This window comes from Bos mutus, chromosome 5 (assembly GCF_027580195.1).
Source record: "Bos mutus isolate GX-2022 chromosome 5, NWIPB_WYAK_1.1, whole genome shotgun sequence".
Taxonomy (NCBI): domain Eukaryota; kingdom Metazoa; phylum Chordata; class Mammalia; order Artiodactyla; family Bovidae; genus Bos; species Bos mutus.
The window spans coordinates 111,766,214-111,787,084 of NC_091621.1; the positions used below are offsets into that span (position 1 = coordinate 111,766,214).

Consider the following 20,871-nt stretch of genomic DNA (forward strand, 5'->3'; position numbering starts at 1 on the left):
GGCTGTCACCACCCACCCGACGTCATCATCTGCTCCTCCGGCCTCTCAGGTCCTGAAACCCTGACCCCGGGCATGTTCCATTGCTCCGTTATTTCTGAAGCCACAGCCAGTCCCTCCTGGCAGACGCTCCTGCTCCTCCAGGTCTGCCCCTCCTCCTCACCTCCTGCCCCAGGAAGACCCCGGCAATGCCAAGGATGGGGTGGGTGGGAGGGAGAAGACAGCAGGAAGACGGGGGTCCTGGTGCTCTCACACCTGAGAACCACGTCCAGGAAAGGAGGCAAAACTGCTCCGAGAATTATATAATCACTGCGGCTTCAAGGGAGAGGACTGGGATCCAGGTTGCCATAGCGTTTGTGGCGTGTGGCTGGGAAGGCAGCGCGCCCGGCCACGCGCCCTGCTGCCCGCCCCTCCATCTTCCTCGCAGACCTCACAGGGCCTCGGCTCCTACTTTGAATGTCTGCTCCCCGCAGACGGGAGGGGAGGAGGCGCTGGGGGATGGGGGGGGGGAGCAAAAGGAAGAAGAAAAAGGGCCAAAAAGGATTTGTCCTGCACAGAAAGGGGGCCCTAGGAACTGCTGAGGATTATCGCCACGTGAATAACAATCATGACTACAGGTCACTGCCATTGTGGGTGACAGCCAGGACGTGGCCACTGGGCGCTCCGCTTCAAGGCTGCCTGGACTGAGCCGGGAGCCCCGAGGGCAGAAACCTACCCACCTCCGCTCTTCACAGACATCATCCTTTCTTTTGTGTCGCTCCCGCCTCCCTCTGAATCCGTCCAGGACTCCATCAGGAGGGGCACAGCGGAACAGGTGAGGGGTGGGACAGGGGACAGGGCTGCCCTCCTGACCGGAAAGCCATGGCTCACCCTAGAACCCATGGCCCTTGACACAATCGTTTCCACCAAAAGAGGCCACAGTCTCCCCACGGCCACCCAAGCTGGAGATCAGTTTCAGGTTGGACTGAGCCCAGGGAAGCTGCCCGGCAGCCTCTGGCTCCAAAAGGGTAGGGACTCTGCCAGCTAAGAGTGAGGCTGGGGGCCAAAGGAGGGAGGAGGCTGGAAAGGAGAGACACGGAGACAAAAACCACCAGGCTGTCCTCACAGGAGCACCTGATGTGCCCAGGAAGTAGCAGGACCAACAGCGACAGGTACTGAGAAGGAAGAGGTTGGAAGGAAGCATGTAAATAGGGAGGCTTGGGAAACTGGGAGAGGCGAGGCAGAGCCTGCACCCAGAGGCAGAGGAAGCCACAGGGGAGGCCCAGCCGAAGCTGGAGGCGGCCACACTCCAGCAAGACCGGCCCTCTCCGCTCCATCTTGACCTTAATTGCTGAGCAGTGCCAAAAAATAATAACTTGTTAATATGGGCGGGGGGGGGGGTGAGGGAGAAAGTTTCCAGGAAGCGGGGAGTTGCCTGAAAGCCTTCCCCCCTTCGCAGGGGGAGCGGCTGACACTTGATGCCAAGGATGGAGACGCTGGAAAACACTGGGCGACAGTGTACAGCCGCGTGAGCTCGGCACACCCTTTATTATTGCCTTAAAACATGAGAAAGCAGGGCCCACACACCGCCCGATTTCTAACCCCCGCTGACATCCTCAGGTGCTAGCCCGCATGTGGGTGCGAGTAAGAACACACGGGGCGTGGGCGCGCGGGGTCAGTGGCTGCAGAGAGGTGGGAGGGTGTAGGTGAGCCGAGAAGAGGGATACAGGGAGAGGGAAAGAGGGGGAGAAGGAAAGGGAGAGGCGCCGAGACTCACAGCCGTCTCTCGGCCCCCACCCGCCCCCTGGAGCGCGCTGCCCTGGCCGGGGCGCGGGGCCCGGGCGCCGGGCAGCGGGCGGGGGCGCCGGCCGGCCTGGTGCGGGGCGCGCGCGCGCGCTCCCAGCCGCGCCCGGGCGAGGCGAGGACCCCGGCCCGCTGGGCTGGGGCGTCGCCGGCCGGGCAGTCGGGCTCCCTGGGCGAGCGCGAGACAGCGAGGCCGGAGCAGACACTTGGGAACTTTTCCCCTCGCCCGGAATTTCTCCGGACGCGCGGCTCGGGGGGCCCGCGGGCGCCGGCGGGGGAGGGGCAGGGATTTTCCGCTTGGTTCGGCCCGGGTCCCGCGGGCCCCCGGCCGCTCCGGGAGAAGGACGCGCGGGCGAGGCCGGCGGGCGCGGCGGCGGGGTCCAGCCTTACCTTGGTGGTTCTCCTCCGGAATGTACATCCTCGTGTTTTCATTGACCATGGACCAAGAATCGTGTGAGCAGGAGAAGAAGCCACGAAGAGGAGGAAATGTCAAACACCCCCGAGCGGGTCTACCCTGATCCCTGCTCCCGGCCGGCGGTTCTCGTGCAGAATCGAGGAAGCCGTGGGTCTGCAGCAGCTCTTCTTTACCTCTGACGATTACCTGATCCCCATCATTGCATCAAACACCAGAAACCGTTCCTTTCCACTCCTGCCTCCTTCAGCGGGGCTGTAACGCATCCTCAGCACATCCGGGCCCCTTTCAAGAATTCAGCGCCGCACCTCTGGCGGCCACAGCATTTGAGAAAATAAATCGGGAGGCAGAGCGAGAGGAGGCGGAAGGGGAGAGGGGTGCGCGGACCCCAGAGCAGGGGGAGGGCCCGCCGGCCGCCGGCCCGAACCGTCTCCGCCCGCTCTCGGCGCGTCTTCCCCGGCCCGGCTCAGCTTTCTCTGCCCGAAGGTCCGGCGAGTCCCGAGGGCGAGGAGGCAGGAAGGCGCCGCCGCTCCGGGCCGCGCCGCGCGCCGCTCTGGCAGGAGCTGTTTCTGCAGAGGCGGCGAGAGGGAGCCGCGGGCAGGAGCGCGGAGCGCGGCGCTCACCCCGCGGCCCGCCGCCCCGCCCGCCCGCCCGGCGCGCCCCAGGCGGACGCGCTGAACGCTTCCAGATGTGGCGGCGGCGCGCGGGGCCGGGCGCACGGCGCGGGGCGCACGGCGCGGGGCGCGCGGAGCCGACTCGAGCCCGGCTAGAGCCCCAGCTCGCCCGATCGCCCGCGCCTCGGCCCACATGCCGTCCAGACACACCCCTCGCGCCCCGCCCCAGCCCCCACGTCCTGCGCGGGCGCCAAGGCGGCGAGGCCTCGGGCGCGCAATTCTAGGAGGGGCTGCCATCAGCCCACCTAGAGTCTCGGCGGGTCAGGCCACTGAGCAAGAGGAGCCGCGATGCCAAGGCTCTGTTTGATCGATTAGGACCAGGGTGGTTGCACGAGTGGCGTGGAGAGGCGAGGATGGGGAGAGACAGGGCAGGGAGAGAGGGCCCGAGGGGCGGAGCCTCCTGGCCAGGCAGCGGTGCCCAGATGTCTGAGCAGATTAATAGGCCGGGGTTTCTTAATTCCTCCGAGGCACCGGAGCACGTGTGCTACTCGAGATCCTTACCTTCTTCTCTTAATTATTTCTGCCACTCCGGCGGGAATCCACGGAGCGCTTTCCTTCCGGAGCGGCGGACCTTTCTCCCCGTCCTCAGGCAGCCACGGAAGGTCCATGGCACCCCCTGCAGGCCCGGGCTCCTGACAGTGGGCTGCCTGGGCCCTGGCAGGGGCGCCTACAGCTCCCACTTGGGAAAACGCCCAGCTTCCTACTCTCAGACCCTCACTCCCCAGCCGCCCTTCTCCCCGCGGGGGGAGCCCATACATCTCCCGTGTCCGTGGTCTGACAAGATTTGTGTGTCCAGCCCAGACCCGTCTTACTGAATACAAGGCTACACGGCCAACTCAGTCTCCGCTCGGGCATCTCAAAACCCAACAGATCCAATGTGGAATTCCTTGTTTTTTCTGTGCAAAACCTGCTCCTCAACAGGCTCCCCGTCTCTCAGTTGATGGGCCCAAAGATCTGGAGTGGTTCTTGATTGCTTTCTCTCATCCGGCCCTTCGGGAAATCCCAAAGACTCTTGAATGTGACCACTTCTCAGTGTCCCCGCAGCAACCCCAGCCTGAGCTCCTGCAGAGGGTCTGTCCCCCTTCGAAGCCCTCCTCTCCTTGGGTATCTTCTCAAAACAGCACCTAAAGGGTCCCGTGTCAGCACCTCTCTGTGCAACCACACCTACCTCTACCCCCGCCCCTGCCCCCGAGCAGGGGCTCCCTGTTCACTTAGTAAAAGCCAGGCCCTCAGGGCAGCCTCTAGGGACCCGCGGCCGGTGAGTCCAGGCGCCCTCACTGCCTCTTTGGCGTCCCTGTTCCAGCCTCACCCCCTCCGCTCTGCGCCCCCAGGCTCTGCAGGACACCCCTCCTTCTCCTTCTCACTCACACACCCCCGGAGCCCTTTGCTCTAGCTGCCTGCCCTGCTTGCAACCCCCGCGTCAGCTATCTACCTGATGAACCCCCTCATCTTCTTCAAGACTTTGCTCAAATCGCACTTTCTCAGTGAGGTTCATCCTGACCACCCCACTTAGTAGAGCGGATCCGCGGATGGATCTATATGGTTCATCGAGTCCGCGCCTGTGGAGCTGCGAATACGGAACGCCAAAATGCAATCGCAGATACCTGGAACAGCCAAACACCTTTTTGTAAAAGGAGCTTGAGAACCCACGTATTTCAGCATACACAGAGGTCCTGGAGTCAATCTCCCACTGCACCTAGCAGCCCCTCCAGAGCCCTCAATCTCCCCTTCCTCCACTTTTAATTTTTTTCTTTAAACCATGTGTAACATACCATATAGTCTACTTATTCATTTATTGCATGGTTTATTGACTGTTTCCCCCACTAAAATTAAATCCCGTGAGGGCAGGCAACTCTGTGCTCTTTGCATGTCAGTTTATCTCAAGTGTACAGAACGATGTCTGGCAGAGGGTAGTTAACTTAATAAAAGTGTGGAAAGAGTCCCTAAGAGGCCACCACAGTATTCATCCAAATGCCTTTGCAGGCACCCGGATTCGTGTCTGAATCCTCACCAGTTCAGCCCCATTCCTTGGGCCACGGGTCTGGGCCCCAGCTTACAATGCCAAGGCCCCTGTGAGAGGTATTAAGCTCTATCCATCTTCTTCATTCTACTGTGAACAGTGGTCTAGATTTGGTTGGTTAGGAGAGAAATCTGGCAACTTTACCATTCTGGCGTGTTCACACTCAGTTTTTAAGCTAAGAGAGAAAAATCAGAAACGACACAAATCTGAAGATCCCTTCCATTTAGCTTTAGAGTGCACCACCAGAGGCTGTGCTTCAGAAGCCCATGCACCTGTTTATTTGTTTGAACTAATACTAAAATTGTTTTGCACCCCTCTACACATTGCAGTACAGACATAATGACAACATCGGACAGTGCTTAGTGGGCTGGGCTGTGACAAGTGTTCCATCACGTTATTTCCTTTCATCCTCAGTGCAAGGATAACGCTGATGCTACTGTTGTGAGTGCCATCCCCATTTTACAGATATGGAAACTGAGGCTTAGCAACTGTGTGTCCAGAGTCATCCAGTTGGTAAACTGTGGAGCCTGGACTTAGCCCAGGAGGATCTGACTCCAAACACATGGTGATACCGTGATTCTACGCTCAAAAGGGATGCCCAAGGGTGACCTTGGGCGGGACAGGGCTCGGGGCAGTCTAAAGTGACAGTAAAATGATTGCTTAAAATGATTAAAAGACACTTGCTTCTTGGGAGAAAAGCTATGACAAACCTAGACAGCTTATTAAAAAGCAGAGACATTACTTTGCCTACAAAGGTCCATATAGTCAAAGGTATGGTTTTTCCAGTAGTCATGTATGGATATGAGAGTTGGACCATAAGAAAGGCTGAGCACAAAGAAGAATTGATGCTTTCAAACTGTGGCACTGGAGAAGACTCTTGAGCATCTCTTGAACAGCAAGGAGATCAAACCAGTCAATCCTAAAGGAAATCAACCCTGATATTCATTGGAAGGACTGATTCTGAAGCTGAAGCTCCAATACTTTGGCCACCTGATGCGAAGAGCTGACTCATTAGAAAAGGCCCTGATGCTGGGAAAAATAGAAGGCAAGAGGAGAAGCAGGTGACAGAGGATGAGATGGTTGGATGGCATCATCAACACAGTGGGCATGAGTTTGAGCAAACTTGGGGAGATAGTGAAGGACTGGGAAGCCTGGCATGCTGCAGTTCATGGGGTGGCAAAGAGTCAGATACTACTGAGTGACTAAACAACAACACAGTAGCTAGAAGATGAGAATTAAAGATGAAAACCTATCTTTGGGTTTCAGAATAAATGATAACCCACTCACTCTGTGAACTCTTTTTTTTAATTTGTTTATTATTTATTTTTATTTATCTTCATTGTTGCCTGTGGGGTCACAAAGAATCAGACATGACGTAGCGACTGAGCAACCACAACAAAATGATTGCAAAAATGCCTTAGGGGGTTCACAGGGAGCTGGGTAACTGAGAGCTGGTGCCCCGTGTCAGGGGCACTGGCAGGATTTACAGCCAGGCTTTTCTCCAGGTAGGCGCCATGTAAATCTAGCAAGTAAATATTACCTTCATGCCTCTCCAGTTTCGTTTTTCACTTCTCTTTTCAGCTGTGAAACATGTTCTTTGCCTTCCAGAAAAAGGTACTTTCTAAATATTTGGTCTTGCAACGAGCACCCATATCTCAGCTTCTCACTTTGGAACACAGCCCTGGGTGCTCCCTTTCCAGGGAACAGATTCTCAATGTGACAAACAGAAGCCATCCTGAATTCCTACTGGGGTTTGGGAGGTGGTGGGAGCCGAGGAGGGATCTTTCTGTCTTTCGTGACCTGACTGTACTCTCTGGTGAGGCTCTTGCCTCTGCTCTCCTGGGTGGGTGCTACAGACAAGCACTCTTCTGGTGTGGTGTATGGTGTAGCATCTGGATGCGAAGGTGCCTTTTCTCCAGCCCTCTTCCCACTACATCTTAAATGTCTTCAGAAAGAGAACTGTGTTCATTTTTCTTTGTGTGAGTCTAATGCTTGGTGTACAGGGACACTCACTGTATGTTGAGTGCATGATTCATTCTGGAAAAGATTCCTTAAAGTGATCACAAAATTTTTTTTGGAAGCAATTAAGAGTGCACTGAATTTGTTAATTACAATACATTTGTAAGAGTGAAAAACTTGAAAACAATCTAAATACCCAGCGTAAAAGGTTGGTTAGATGAAAATAGTAAGAGATTATTGTAGCAGCCACTATTGAAAACAGTACACTGTGCGCTCAGTCACGTCCAACTCTTTGTGATCCTGTGGACTGTAGCCCACCAGGCTCCTCTGTCCATGGGATTTTCCAGGCAAGAATACTGGAGTGGGTTGCCATTTCCTACTCCAGGGGATCTTCCCAACCTAGGGATCAAACCTGCATCTCTTGCATCTCCTGCATTGGCAGGCAGATTCTTTACCACTGTGCCACCTGGGAAGCCTGGAAAACAGTATGGAGGTTCCCAAAACACTAAAAATAGAGTTACCATATGATCCAGCAGTCCAACTCCTGGGCATGTATCCAGAAAGGATGAAAACCCTAATTCAAATGGTACATGCACCCCAGTGTTCAAAGCAGCACTGTTTGTAATAGCCAAGACATGGAAGAAAACTAAACGTCCACCAACAGCATGGATAAGGAAGATGTGGTGTATTTATGTACTTTACACAATGGAATATTACTTGCCCGTAAAAAAGAATGAGATAAAGGCATTTGCAGTGATGTGGATGGACCTAGAAACTGTCCTACTTAGTGAAGTAAGTCAGACAGAGAAGGAGAAATACCATATAATAGCACTTACATGTGGAAGCTTAAAAAGGGTACAAATGAACTTATTTACAAAACAGAAATAGAGTCACAGCCTGAGAGAACAAACTTATGGTTACCAGGGGCAAGGAGGGAAGAGAGAAATTGGGAGGTTGAGACAGACACATATACACTATCATATACAAAACAGGTAACTAATAAGGACCTACTGCATAGCACAGGTAGCTATAGGCAATATCCTGTCATAAACCATAAATGGAAAAGAATAGGAAAAAGAATAGATACATACATATATATGTATATAATGAAATCACTTTCTGTACCCCTGAAACTAACACAGTATTGTGAATTAACTATAGTTCAAGTTTTTTAAACAAGATTTTTAGTCATTTGCTCCTCAGAACAATCCTATGAGGGGAGCACCATTACTCCTGTTTTACAGACTACTGTGGAGAAGGAAACGGCAACCCACTCCAGTGTTCTTGCCTGGAGAATCCCAGGGATGGCAGAGCCTGGTGGGCTGCCGTCTATGGGGTCGCGCAGAGTCGGACATGCCTGACGCGACTTAGCAGCGGCGGCAGCAGTGGATATGGAGAGCTGGCTGTGCTGTGTTATATGAGGGTCACTTCACAACTGATGAATGCTGGAAAACCTGTGATTTGAACCCAGCCGTCTGTCCTCAGAGTCTCTGCTGTCACCTGCCTCGTGGATAAACCAGGGAGCACCCATACAGAGATGTGAACCACAACAAGGAATTATACTAGCGACATGGACAAAGACTATTTACACTATAAGAAAACAGCCTATGAAATTTTATGTGTGTTATGATTCCAGTTTTCTTGTAAAGGCAAGTATGCATTTGAACTAGGAAAAAGGCTGAAAAGTGTTCATCCTGAAATGTTGACAGTAACTTTCTTTGGGAGGTGGGATGACTGGTATGTTTCTCTTCTCTTTTCTTCCTGTCTGGCCCACAGCTTCGGAAGCCAGACCACTGGGCAGAACCACAGCCCCACTAGCCCCCTGCAGCCAGGAACACCTCTGAGGAGTCAGCCTGGACTAACCCTCCCCTCAAAGCCCCATGGGTCCCTTCCCGTCATCTCCCTCTGTCCACCCTGACCACCTCTCAGCACTAAATGCTGCCGCCACCTCCTGCAAAAATAACCTGTCCAGCATCTTTGCCCAAACGCTCACCCTCCAAGGCGATGACTTACAGTGTCAGGCATTCTGTGCAGAGAGAGGCCAGGAGCTCCAGGTAACAGTTACCTTCTGGGAATATGTTTCAGTCTTTAATTTCCAACCCACAGCATTGTCTGTGTGTAAGTATTTAGAGGGGTGGGCATTTCAGACCAGGCAAAGGTGATAGGCAAATAATATGGTCCTCCTTCCTTGTGCCCTCTAAACCTCTTCACCTCCATGAAGGACTACATAGGACCATGTAGGGCCATTCTTCCTCAGAGGCTAGACTGGAACCTGATTTTATAGCCATGTTGTCTGTACACATTGCATTGAATGAAAATGCTCCTGGCAACTCAGCCCCATCTCAGCCCTAAGGGGAGGCCAGAGTGTTTGGAGGTCAAGGGACTCAGCCCTCATTCACAGCATCCTCACATCACAGGGAGAACAACAGGGAGGACAGGCCTACCCTTGTGATCTCCAGCGACTCAACCCCAAGACAGAAAGCGGCAGGTTGGTGGCCGGCCTGCCCCTGGGACTGACCCTCCACATCTGGGTCTCATTCTGCATCAGCAGGACACCAGTCCAGGCCAAGGCACACAGCCAGCTGGGACTCTGCCTTGAAAAACCAGGTAATGGGGCCCCATGGCCTACAGCTTTTTGCAAAGAGAAGCTAATGCAAGAAAGCAGATTAAGGTTTGAAATTATTTTCTTAGCTTCTCATCAAGGCCCCCAGGGAAGTCAGTTTCCTGTCGGTGACCTGCTGACTCCAGAAGAAACCCCACAGACCCCTTCACCCCCAGCTGCCCACTTCTGAGGGGCTTAAAGGCCACCATGGACACAGGTTCCCACACGTGTTAGTGTCTCGTGTCGCACTAAGTCACTTCAGTCGTGTCTGACTCTTTTCAACCCCATGGACTGTAGCCCACCAGGCTCCTCTGTCCATGGGATTCTCCAGGCAATAATACTGGAGAGGGTTGCCATTTCCTTCTCCAGGGAATCTTCCAGACCAGAGATTGAACCTGCATTTCTAAAGTCTCCTGTGTTGGCAGCCGGGTACTTTACCACTAGTACCACCTGGGAAGTTAGTGTCTTAAGGCTGCCAAAAACTGACAGCTTGCTGGGTGGTTTAAGATGACAGACATGTTTCTGTCTTTCAGTTTTGGAGGCTAAAAGTCTCAAATCCGGCAGGGTCACGAATATGAAAACAGGCCACACAGATAGGAATCTCTCCAAATATTTACATCCTCAGGAAGGAAACCCAAATGCCCTCAGACTGATCCCACTAGATACTAGATCTGGCTTAGTCACTGTCTCTGGGAAGCTGTGGGAAGGTGATTCTCCAAGCCGAGGGGGCGGAGGCGTTATAACTGATCCCCACCACTCTCACAGAAGTTCAGTGCCCCATCACACACCTGAGGCAGGCAGAGCTGAGTCCGGGGCACAGAAGGGATGCCTCCTGGGAGGCAAGCATCATTAACTTACCAAATCACTTCCATTCAACAGCCGGGTGGAGCTGGTGCAACCAAGAACCCGGCGGCTTTCACTCACGGCAGGGCACTCCCAACCATCTCCTCACATGACCCTGTAGAATCAGCGCTACCCTAGGGAGGTCTTGGGTCACCATCATCCTTGACGACCAAAGGCATTCCTTCACAGTTTACCAGTTTTGCCATATTGCCATATTTCATACCAGATTAACATTTTCTGCCCCTCTCATGTTCAGTCCTGTTTCTATAGTCATTGTTTGCATTGAATAGAACTTCATTATTTCATTATTAATCACCAAACCTTGGTGATCAATTTTTTCCCAAATTGACTAATGCTGCTTATCAAGTGACACCTATATAAACTTTTACTGCAGTTTAGTCCCAAAGATACTCTGTTTTCCTCCACTCTGACCACATGGAAACATTCATTTCTCTCCTGTATCTGGACACACTATTCAGCTGGTTCTGACCAAAAGTACCTGAGTAGAGGGATGTGTCCCTTGCAGGCTGAGATCATGAGAAGCCTGTGGTAATGCCCCTTTGTTCTCTTCTGCCCTGAAATCCAGATGGACTTGCTGCGAGATAAAGAAGAAAGCACTGGCTGTGAAGGAGAGCCTTGGCACTGACCCCATCTGGACATGTAGCACGAGAGGCAAGTAAGCTTTTATTATATGAATCCCCCCAAATCTGGAAGTCTCTGCTGATGCGTACCATTGCCTGTCCTGACTAGCAGACTGACAGAAGTCAACAACTCTGTGTGTGACCTACGGGTGATCAGAAATGTGCCAAGTTCCAATCAGTTGAATCGGTTTCCATTCCAATCATCATAAAAATTAGTCAATGGTTCTAATTCATAAGAGGGAAGGTTGTAACCATAATGACTTTGTGATGGGGGAATATTGAGAGCATCTATAATTTATGTAGCATATCACTGTTTTTATTTGTTTCAGATATATCAATGACAGTATCCATTTTGACTGATTTTACAGACAAAACACCTCCAAACGCATTTTCTTCTTTAAGCCTGCTGAAGGTACAGGTGTATTTATGCCTATATTTATATTGACAAACTGATGAAAACTATTCTTATGTGGGTGAATCAGTACACACTGACACTTCCCCAAGTGGGCTCCAAGTGTTTGCAGTGGTTTATGGCATCTTCAAATGTGTTTGAGGAACCCACATGGTATCTGGATGGGTCTTAATGGAATCAGTTTCCAGACCCTCAGATTTCCTATGTGCTCAACCTTAACACTGGACAAAGGACAACCTGGGGCAGAGGTTGTCCTTTCTTTTCTGACCCTTCTCAGCCATCCCTTCCCCCACTACAGAGGAGAGACACACTTGTCACCCCGCTGACCCCCTCCATCCTTCCAGGTCCATCTGCCTGTGATGTGACTCCCTCCAGGCACCAAAGACAGAGACATTTGAAACACTCATGTCTATCTAGAAAGGCTCCTTTAATCAGGCCCCACACCCCACTAGTCACCCAACTCTTTAAGAGATACATTTCTGATACTATTTAAATTGTATGTTGATAGCTACTTTTAAAGCTCATCATATAATTATGTTGTTTTACTCAATTTTTGTTGTTGTTTAGTCACTAAGTCACATCCGACTCTGTGACCCCATGGACTATATAGCCTACCAGGCTCCTCTGTCCACGGGGATTCTCCAGGCAAGAATACTGGAGTGAGTTGCCGTTTCCTCCTGCAGAGGATCTTCCCAACTCAGAGACTGAACCTGTGTTTCCTGCATTGGCAGGCAGATTCTTACCACTTGAGCCACTAGGGAAGCCCTTGCTCAATTGTACACTAATAATATTTGCAGTGAGAGTTCAACCTGGAAGAAATCTGTGGCACTGAGCCTTATAGTCACAGGAATGTTATTTTAATTTAAATATAATTTATATATCTCTTTTTCTGGCAGGGTAGTATGATCAATGAAAGACTTTCAAGCACAAAATTATCTTGCATCAGGGTGAAGCTTTACGGAAGAAGTGGAATGGAACTATGTTTCCAAGGAGAAAAAGAAGTGATGTGAAATCTTTGTTTTCTTTCTTTTTTTAAAAAAAAAAAAGAGCTTTTATATATTTCTGAATGGATAATAGAAGGTTTCAAATAGCTCGGTGTTTATATTCCGCTGGAAACTTTTTAAAGAATGATGCAACAATTTTATTTTACTTTTAACTGTCAAGAGTTACAAAGCACTAGAAATTGCATCATTTACAACCATTTAAACTTATCATGAAAATATGGGGATGTCAACTTGAAATGTATGATGAGACACATAATTTTTCAAAACTCTTTTCAGAGGCTATGCGAGCAAAATGGTGTGGAGACTCTGGAATTGGCACAGTTCGAGGTCCAGGGAGGCCCGAGCTGGCCTGGCCTCTGAGGCTGTATTTATACGGAATGACAGTGGGCTTCTGGCAGCAAGCATGTGCCAGGTAAGTATACGTGTGGGCAACATGTAAAAAGCCCTGGTTCCCCTTCTCATTCTACCTTCCACTCCCAACATGATCTTGAAGGACCTACTTCTCTTCCTGAAGTTTTTATGCTGAGCTTCTTGGAGAAAAGAAAGCAGTGTCACGTGGTCACAATATCCCAGAAACTATAGTGGCTCTAGTGGTAGAGAGCCCGCCTGCCAGTATAGGAGACATAACAGATTCAGATTCGATCCCTGGGTGGGGAAGATCCCCTGGAGGAGGTCATGGCAACCCACTCCAGTATTCTTGCCTGGAGAATCCCATGGACAGAGGAGCCCAGCAGGTTAACATAGACAAGGTTGCAAAGGGTTAGACATGACGGAAGTGACTTAGCACACATTCATGTGGCCCTGGGGGCTTCCCACGTGGCTCAGTGGTAAAGAACCTGCCTGCCAATGCTGGAGACGCCAGTTTGATCCCTGGGTTGGGAAGATCCCCTGGAGAAGGAAATGGAAACCCACTCCAGTATTCTTGCCTGGGAAATCCTATGGACAGAGGAGCCTGGAGGGCTACAGTCCATAGGGTGGCAAAGAGTCAGACACAACTTAGCGACTGAACAACAATTACCTGGCCCTGAAAATACTCCTGAGGGATCTTTCTGACCTCTGATTATTTGTACTTCACTCCAAGACAGAATCGTCCCATTTGTCAGTGTGGTTTCCATTGGGAAAGTTAAACAGAACAGACTCTGGGACTTCACTGCCTGTATTTGCTCTTTCAATGATTGGAGATTAAATTTTCTCCTTCTCTCCATTCTGCAGTCCAGCTGGGCCTCATGGGGGGAACCTGAACCTGTCACGTTCTCGGTCACCGTCTTGGAGCCATGATGGTCAGGTATGGGAATGAACTCTGGGTTCAAAGCCTGCATCTGCTCATGCCCAGCTGTGCGACTTTGGCCAGGTCTGTCCTGGCCTTTGACTATCAGCCATGGTGTCAGTCTCAGACACCAACTGACGAACTCCCCAGGAGAGGGGTCTGAGCATAAGGGAAGCATCGTTAGTATGGAAATGTGACATGAGGGACTTCCCTGCGGGGTCCAGTGGCTGAGACTCTGTGCTCCCAATGCAGGGGGCCCAGGTTCAATCCCTGTTTGGGGAACTGGATCCCACCGGCCACAACTACCACCCAGGACAGCCAAATAAATAAATATTTTTTAAAAAGAAAAGAAAATGTGCAGAGAATAGACATATAGACACAGCAGGGTATCTACTACTGGGAAGGTGGGATTTTACATCATCTGTGACCCTCTGTAGCAGCAGTACCCATGCTTGGCCCAACCTAAACATCATCAACCACAATTCCAGCCCTCTTCTTTTTGTCTTATTTCCCACTTCGGAAAAACAGAATGGTTGGCCTCCATCTTCTGCATAAGAGCCTATTATCTGTTTGAAGCAATTCTTCAGAAAGTCGAGAGCACTCAGAGTCTCCACATCACCCAGCCCACACCAGACCTTGAGAACCATCCCTGCAATAAAATTTCAGTAATTTTATCTAAGTAACCATTTTCTGCTGGAAAATTTCCCATGAAACCCTGAAAGCAAATCCCAGAGGGGTAGGAGTTGGATTAGCTAAATTGTTTGCTGTCAAGTCTATGCATTTAGCGAAGGTCTTGGTGAGATGGATTGTTCGGCAAACTCCCTTTCCAGGGATTCATCACCGTCACTCCCATTTGGTGAGTGCGAGGCTAAAGCATTCCCATCGTACGTTGTCAATAAATGCCCACATTATGAATGATTTAAAAAAAAAAAACAGTTTTATGGTCCAGCCTTCTCACGGCTAAGGTCCTGGGTGAGCCTCCACTAGGCTGGGCAGCTGCTTTGGGGGAGCAAAATGTTGAATGAAGAGGGGACGACTTGAAAGAAAAATCTAGTGCTGTTGTACTTTCAACAAAGTGGCCAAGCAGACAGATGGGTCTCTGCCTTCCTCTAGCTCTTTGCATAAACCCTATCCCGCAAGACGCATCTCTCAATACACACCGGAATTCATGGCCCACAAGATGTCTCGTGGGATGCAAGGCCAGTAATCCCCTGGCCCAGCACAGGAATGCTCCCTGCTACCCATGGGGCCCTGTGGTCCAAAATGACCCCTCATCTCTCCTTCCTCCTGGTTTCCAACCTCCACGTGTGGCCCCTCTCTGGTATCCTTGGGCTCCTGTTAGTCTCAAAGCCACCTGCTCAGCTGGGTGAGGCCCCCACTCTGTCCCCCATAGAGCTTTATGGTCCTCTGTCTTGAAGCACCAGTTATACTACTTATTTTAAAAATATTTTTATTTGTTTATTTATTTGTGCCACGTCTTAGCTGTGGCATGTGGATCTAGTTCCCTGACCAGGAATCGAACCTGGTTCCCCTGATTGGAAACATAGCCACTGGACCACCAGGGAAGTCCTTATACCGCTTAGTACTGTTTGTTTATTGGTCATTTCTTTACCTCCCATCTCTTCGAGTGGACTTTGAGCATCTCAGGGGTGAGAACCATATTCTACTTGCCTTGAAATTTCCTGTTCCTAGAATAGTGTGTGTGTGAGTGTGTTAGTCACTCAGTTGTGTCTAACTCTTTGCCACCCCCTGGACTGTAGCCCACCAGACGCTTCTGTCCACAGAATTCTCTAGGCAAGAACACTGGAGTGGGTTGCCATGCCCTCCTCCAGGAAATCTTCCCAACACAGGGATCAAACTAGTGTCTCTTATGTCTCCTGCATTGGCAGGGGCATCTTTACCACTGGTGCCACCTGGGAAGCCCTATTTAGGGGCTACTTAACTTAAAAGACCCTCTTTGGGGGCTGCGTCTCTTTGTGAAAGGTTTGCCTCTTATTTTTCTAGTAAGAGGCCCACGTTATGTGTGAGGGACTAATTCTGGCCCACAGACCATCCCGCACAGTGTCTGCCTTTTGCAATTTCCTATCTACACACACTGTGTTTCTTTACATAAGATGTGTAATCCTTGCCTTTGCCCATGTCCCGTCTGTAATACCTGGATTTATCTGTTTGCCCTCCCTAGCATCTGTCTCTTACAAGCTCTAGTTGACAAAATTCACATTTAGGGATTTTGTCTCCGAAAACACCTGGGCCTGGGACAGTCAGGAACTGGACCTCTGGGAAGTGACTTGAATAGCAAGAAAAAGGAGACACTCCACGCAGGCCAGATCTGACCCTATGATGAGGGGAAGGAAAAGGATGGTTGAAGACCTATGAGTATTCCTTACAAGTCAAACACTAGCCCCCCACCCAAACACAGGTCCAGCTATCTCCTACAATAGTTCTGGTATCACATCTCAACAATTCTCCTTTTTTATGTGCTTGGCTTATCACAAACCCTCCAAAATCCACGGCTTATTTTTAAATCTGAACTCTGTGTCTTAAGTGGCTGAGAATTCCAAAATAACACAGATAAGAAAAAAGTGTCTGTGATGCAGAGCTGAGAACCGGGTGTCTGCGAGCAATGTTGAAGACTTCGGGGTCTGAGGAGTGTCAGGGGTCACCCTTCCGGGAGGGGCCAGCCTGCCATGGTGTAAGATTAAAAGTCTGCCCACAGAGTGTGCGATGAGTATATAAGGAAGCCAGCCTGTCCCCCAGACACCCAGGGCCCCACCTGTTGACCCAGGGACTCAGTCTCTAGGAGCAGAGACATAATCCTTAGGTAAGGCCGTGATTCAAGCGTCCTGTTTCTCAGCAGCGTATCCTTGCAAGAAAGAACTCTTCCAGCTTCGAGGTCACTAATACATTAAAGGGGATGCTCTGCTCAGGTCTCTCTTCTCCTGCAAGGAAGTGGGACCCCATCAGGGAGGAGTGCTCTGCCCTTTCTCTCCCCTCTGGGGGGTCCTGAAGCCATTTCTGGTGCACCAACAACTATTTTGTTGTTTTCCTTTGTTTTGTTTTGCTTTTTAGGGCAATTTTAGTTCAGTCACTCAGTCATGTCTGACTCTTTGTGACCCCATGGACTGCAGCACGCCAGGCTTCCTTGTCTATCACCAACTCCCGGAGCTTGCTCAAACCATCTCCATCGAGTCAGTGATGCCATCTAACCATCTCATCCTCTGTTGTCCCCTTTTCCTCCTGCCTACAATCTTTCCCAGCATCAGGGTCTTTTCCAGTGAGTCGGCTCTTCGAATCAGGTGACCAAAGTATTGGAGCTTCAGCATCAGTTCTTCCAATGAATATTCAGGACTGATTTCCTTTAGGATTGACTGGTTGGATCTCCTTGCAGTCCAAGGGACTCTCAAGAGTCTTCTTCAACACCACATTTCAAAAGCATCAATTCTTTGGTGCTCAGATTTCTTTATAGTTCAACTCTCACATCCTACGTGACTACTGGAAAAATCACAGCTTTGACTAGATGGAATTTTGTTGGCAAAGTAATGTCTCTGCTTTTTAATATGCTGTCTAGGTTGGTCATAACTTTTCTTCCAAGGAGCAAGAATCTTTTAATTTCATGGCTGCAGTCACCTCTGCAGTGATTTTGGAACCCCCAAAAATAAAGTCTGTCACTGTTTCCATTGTTTCCCCATCTATTTGCCATGAAGTGATGGGACCAGATGCCATGATCTTCGTTTTCTGAATGTTGAGCTTTAAGCCAACTTTTTCACTCTCCTCTTTCACTTTCTTCAAGAGGCTCTTTAGTTCCTCTTCACTTTCTGCCATAAGGGTGGTGTCATCTGCATATCTGAGGTTATTGATATTTCTCCCAGCAATCTTGATTCCAGCTTGTGCTTCTTTCAGCCCAGCGTTTCTCATGATGGACTCTGCATATAAGTTAAATAAGCAGGGTGACAATATACAGCCTTGACGTACTCCTTTCCTGATTTGGAACCAGTCTGTTGTTCCATGTCCAGTTCTAACTGTTGCTTCTTGACCTACATACAGATTTCTCAGGAGGCAGGTCAGGTGGTCTGGTATTCCCATCTCTTTAAGAATTTTCCACAGTTTGTTGTGATCCATACAGATAAAGGCTTTGGCATAGTCAATAAAGCCGAAGTAGATGCTTTTCTGAAACTCTCTCACTTTTTCAATGCTCCAACTGATGTTGGCAATTTGATCTCTGTTTCCTCTGCCTTTTCTAAAACCAGCTTGAACATCTGGAAGTTCATAGTTTACGTACTGTTGAAGCCTGGCTCGGAGAATTTTGAGCATTACTTTACTAGTGAGTGAGATGAGTGCAATTGTGTGGTAGTTTGACTGTTCTTCGGCATTCCCTTTCTTTGGGATTGGAATGAAAAGTGACCTTTTCCAGTCCTGTGGCCACTGATGAGTTTTCCAAATTTGCTGGCATACTGAGTGCAGCACTTTCACAGCATCATCTTTTAGGATTTGAAATAGCTCAACTGAAATTCCATTATCTCCACTAGCTTTGTTCATAGTGATGCCTCCTAAGGCCCACTCGACTTTGCATTCCAGGATGTCTGGCTCTAAGTGAGTGATCACGCCATCATGATTATCTGGGTCATGAAGATCTTTTTTGTACAGTTCTTCTGTGTATTCTTGCCACCTCTTCTTAATATCTTCTGCTTCTGTTAGGTCCCTACCATTTCTGTCCTTTATCGAGCCCATCTTTGCATGAAATGTTTCCTTGGTACCTCTAATTTTTCTTGAAGAGATCTCTGGTCTTTCCCATTCTATGGTTTTCCTCTATTTCTTTGCATTGATCACTGAGGAAGCCTTTCTTATCTCTCCTTGCTATGCTTTGGAACTCTGCATTCAAATGGGTATATCTTTCCTTTTCTTCTTTCCCTTTAGCATCTCTTTTTTTTTCTCAGCTGTTTGTAAGACCTCCTCAGACAGCCATTTTGCCCTTTTGCATTTTTTTTCTTGCATTTCATTTCTTGATCACCGCCCCCTGTGCAATGTCATGAACCTCCATCCATAGTTCTTCAGGCACTCTGTCTATCAGATCTAATCCCTTCAATCTATTTGTCACTTCCACTGTATAATCCTAAGGGATTTGATTTAGGTCATACCTGAATGGTCTAGTGGTTTTCTCTACTTTCTTCAATGTAAGTCTGAATCTGGCAATGAGGAATATTACCCAGCCATTAAAAAGAATGAACTAATGTCATTTGCAGCAACACGGACGGACCTAGAGAGTGGTATACCGAGAGAAGCAATATCACGTGACATCCTTTACGTGTGGAATCTAAGAAGAAATGATACAAATGAACTTACAAAACAGAAACAGATTCACAGACTTCAAGAATGAGCTTATGGTTGCCAGCGGGAAGGGTAAGGGGAAGGGATAGTAGGGAGTGTGGGATGGACATGTACGCACTGCTATATTTAAGATGGATCACCAACAAGGACCTACTGTACCACACAGGGGACTTCACTTAGTGCCCTTTGGTAGCCCACATGGGCGCGGAGTTTGGGGGGGAATCAGTCCATGTATATGATGCCTGAGTTCCTTTGCTGTTCACCTGAAACTATCACAGTATATTAATCAGCTATTGTTATTTATTCATTAAATCATGTCTGACTCTTTAGACATCCCAGGGACCGTAGCCCACCAGGCTCCTCTGTCCAAGGGATTTTCCAGGCAAAATACTAGAATGGATTGCCAATTCCTTCTCCAGGGAATGGTCTCAACCCAGGGATCGAACTCACATCTCCTGCGTTACTGGCATTACATCCTGCATTACAGAATTTTTAACATTGAGCCACCAGGGAAGCCCTAATCAGCTATACAAAATAATACAAAATAAAATCACAATACAAAATAAAAAGGTTTAAAAAAAAAAAAGAATAAGCTGGGTCTGAAGTGACTTAGCAGCAGCAGCAGCATACACTCTAACTCCCAGCTAACTAGGGCGTCATCATTCAAGAATGGCTGTGGGCAGACGGGAAGTCCAGGGTCATGTTGGATGATCCAAGTACCACACTCACATGTGCAGAAGATTAACATTCCTTGCATGCCTGCCCAACAAGGAATTCTTTATTTCCATCTCCTTTAGGGGCTTGCGGAGGTAGAGCATCCCAGTGAAGGGCAGGTTAATCTGTCCCAGGACGCGATCCAGGTGAGGCGGATGCTGGCGAGCGTGGCTGGGGAAACCCCGCCTGGCCTCCGGGGAGCCACGCTGCCAACTGCCTCCACAGTGAGGTGCCAAAGGCCGGCCTGGAGCTGGCTCCTGGGGACACACATACCAAAGGCAGCAGACGAGGATGAGTTTTAAAAACTGGGGAATAAGTGCACTTTGTCTTCAGTATCATCTTGCTTCTTCTGTGGAGACTTTGTCTCTGGTCCTGGAAAATGTCCCTCAGCAGGTCCCCAAGTCTTCACCCCACCCTGCTGTCTGCAGAGCGAGGGACCACTGTGGCCCTTCTCGGGTCACTACTGACTTCTGTGAAAACGCCTCCCTGGGGCACTGGCCGTAAAGGTATCGAAGGGTGGGGAGCCCCCCACAAGGACCCTCCTCCGGGGGTCACCTTCTCAGCTGTCAGGAGCTGGAGGCTGAGGCAGCACCCACAGAATGGACCGTCCCTTCTCTGTGTGACTCTGAAAGGTCCAGCTCTGAGGGATTGAGGCTGCCTGGCCCTTCCTCCTCCCCAGGGTCCCACTCGTTATCACAAGGAAAGATACTGTTATCATGTTATCCCTCGTTATCATGAGAGAAAGATGGCTTTCCAGACTGGGTCTCTGCGGCATCACTTCAAATTCCAGCTCCAAGCTCACCATGAGACAAAGCATGATTATTTCCATGGGATACTGAATGGCCGGGACTCCTAGGCAGCACTTTTAATGTGAGTAGTCACAGCTCTTAGAGGTGGAGGAGTCCTTGGGAATCACCCCCAGTCAACCCCCACATTTACTAATAAAGGAAATAAACCTCAGAGAAGAAGAGTGTTCAGATAGAGCAGGTGATTCCCAAGGCAGCAAGATTAAGAATAGAACTTCCCTTCCCCAGAAGCAGGGGACCGACAGCATCTGCCCTCAGGAACAAGACAAGTCACCACAAAAGGGTTTTAGATGTGGTGTCAAGGAGACCTCGATGGTAATAAAGATTATTAAATACTAGAACAGACAGCCACGGGGATTGTGAAATCATCCTCCCTGGAAATCTTTTAAAATAGGACAGTTAACCATCTGTCT

The 20,871-nt window shown here is 49.7% G+C and overlaps 1 protein-coding gene and 1 long non-coding RNA gene across 15 annotated transcripts in view; one reads left to right on the top strand and one right to left on the bottom strand.

The window, feature by feature from the left end:
- CACNA1C (calcium voltage-gated channel subunit alpha1 C) overlaps positions 1-3,057 on the bottom strand; it is a 391,750-nt gene extending 388,693 nt beyond the window's left edge. For 7 of the 13 annotated variants that reach the window (XM_070371674.1, XM_070371676.1, XM_070371672.1 and 4 more), the window contains exon 1: positions 2,170-3,056. In XM_070371674.1, the coding sequence (XP_070227775.1) occupies positions 2,170-2,218 (49 nt within the window). In that variant the 5' untranslated portion in view covers positions 2,219-3,056. Of the gene's footprint in view, positions 1-2,169 lie in introns of all 13 variants that reach the window. The other 6 variants (XM_070371678.1, XM_070371673.1, XM_070371675.1 and 3 more) reach the window with 2 other exon arrangements.
- Positions 527-19,447, top strand: LOC138987991 (uncharacterized). 2 transcript variants are annotated; one of them, XR_011464342.1, is made up of 9 exons: positions 527-1,148; positions 9,262-9,451; positions 10,876-10,961; positions 11,260-11,342; positions 12,239-12,343; positions 12,623-12,758; positions 13,559-13,631; positions 18,854-19,010; positions 19,269-19,447. It is a non-coding gene; the product is annotated as an uncharacterized lncRNA (long non-coding RNA). The 2 variants fall into 2 exon arrangements; XR_011464341.1 differs by having other exon boundaries at positions 18,854-19,447.
- Positions 19,448-20,871: the final 1,424 nt, after the last annotated feature.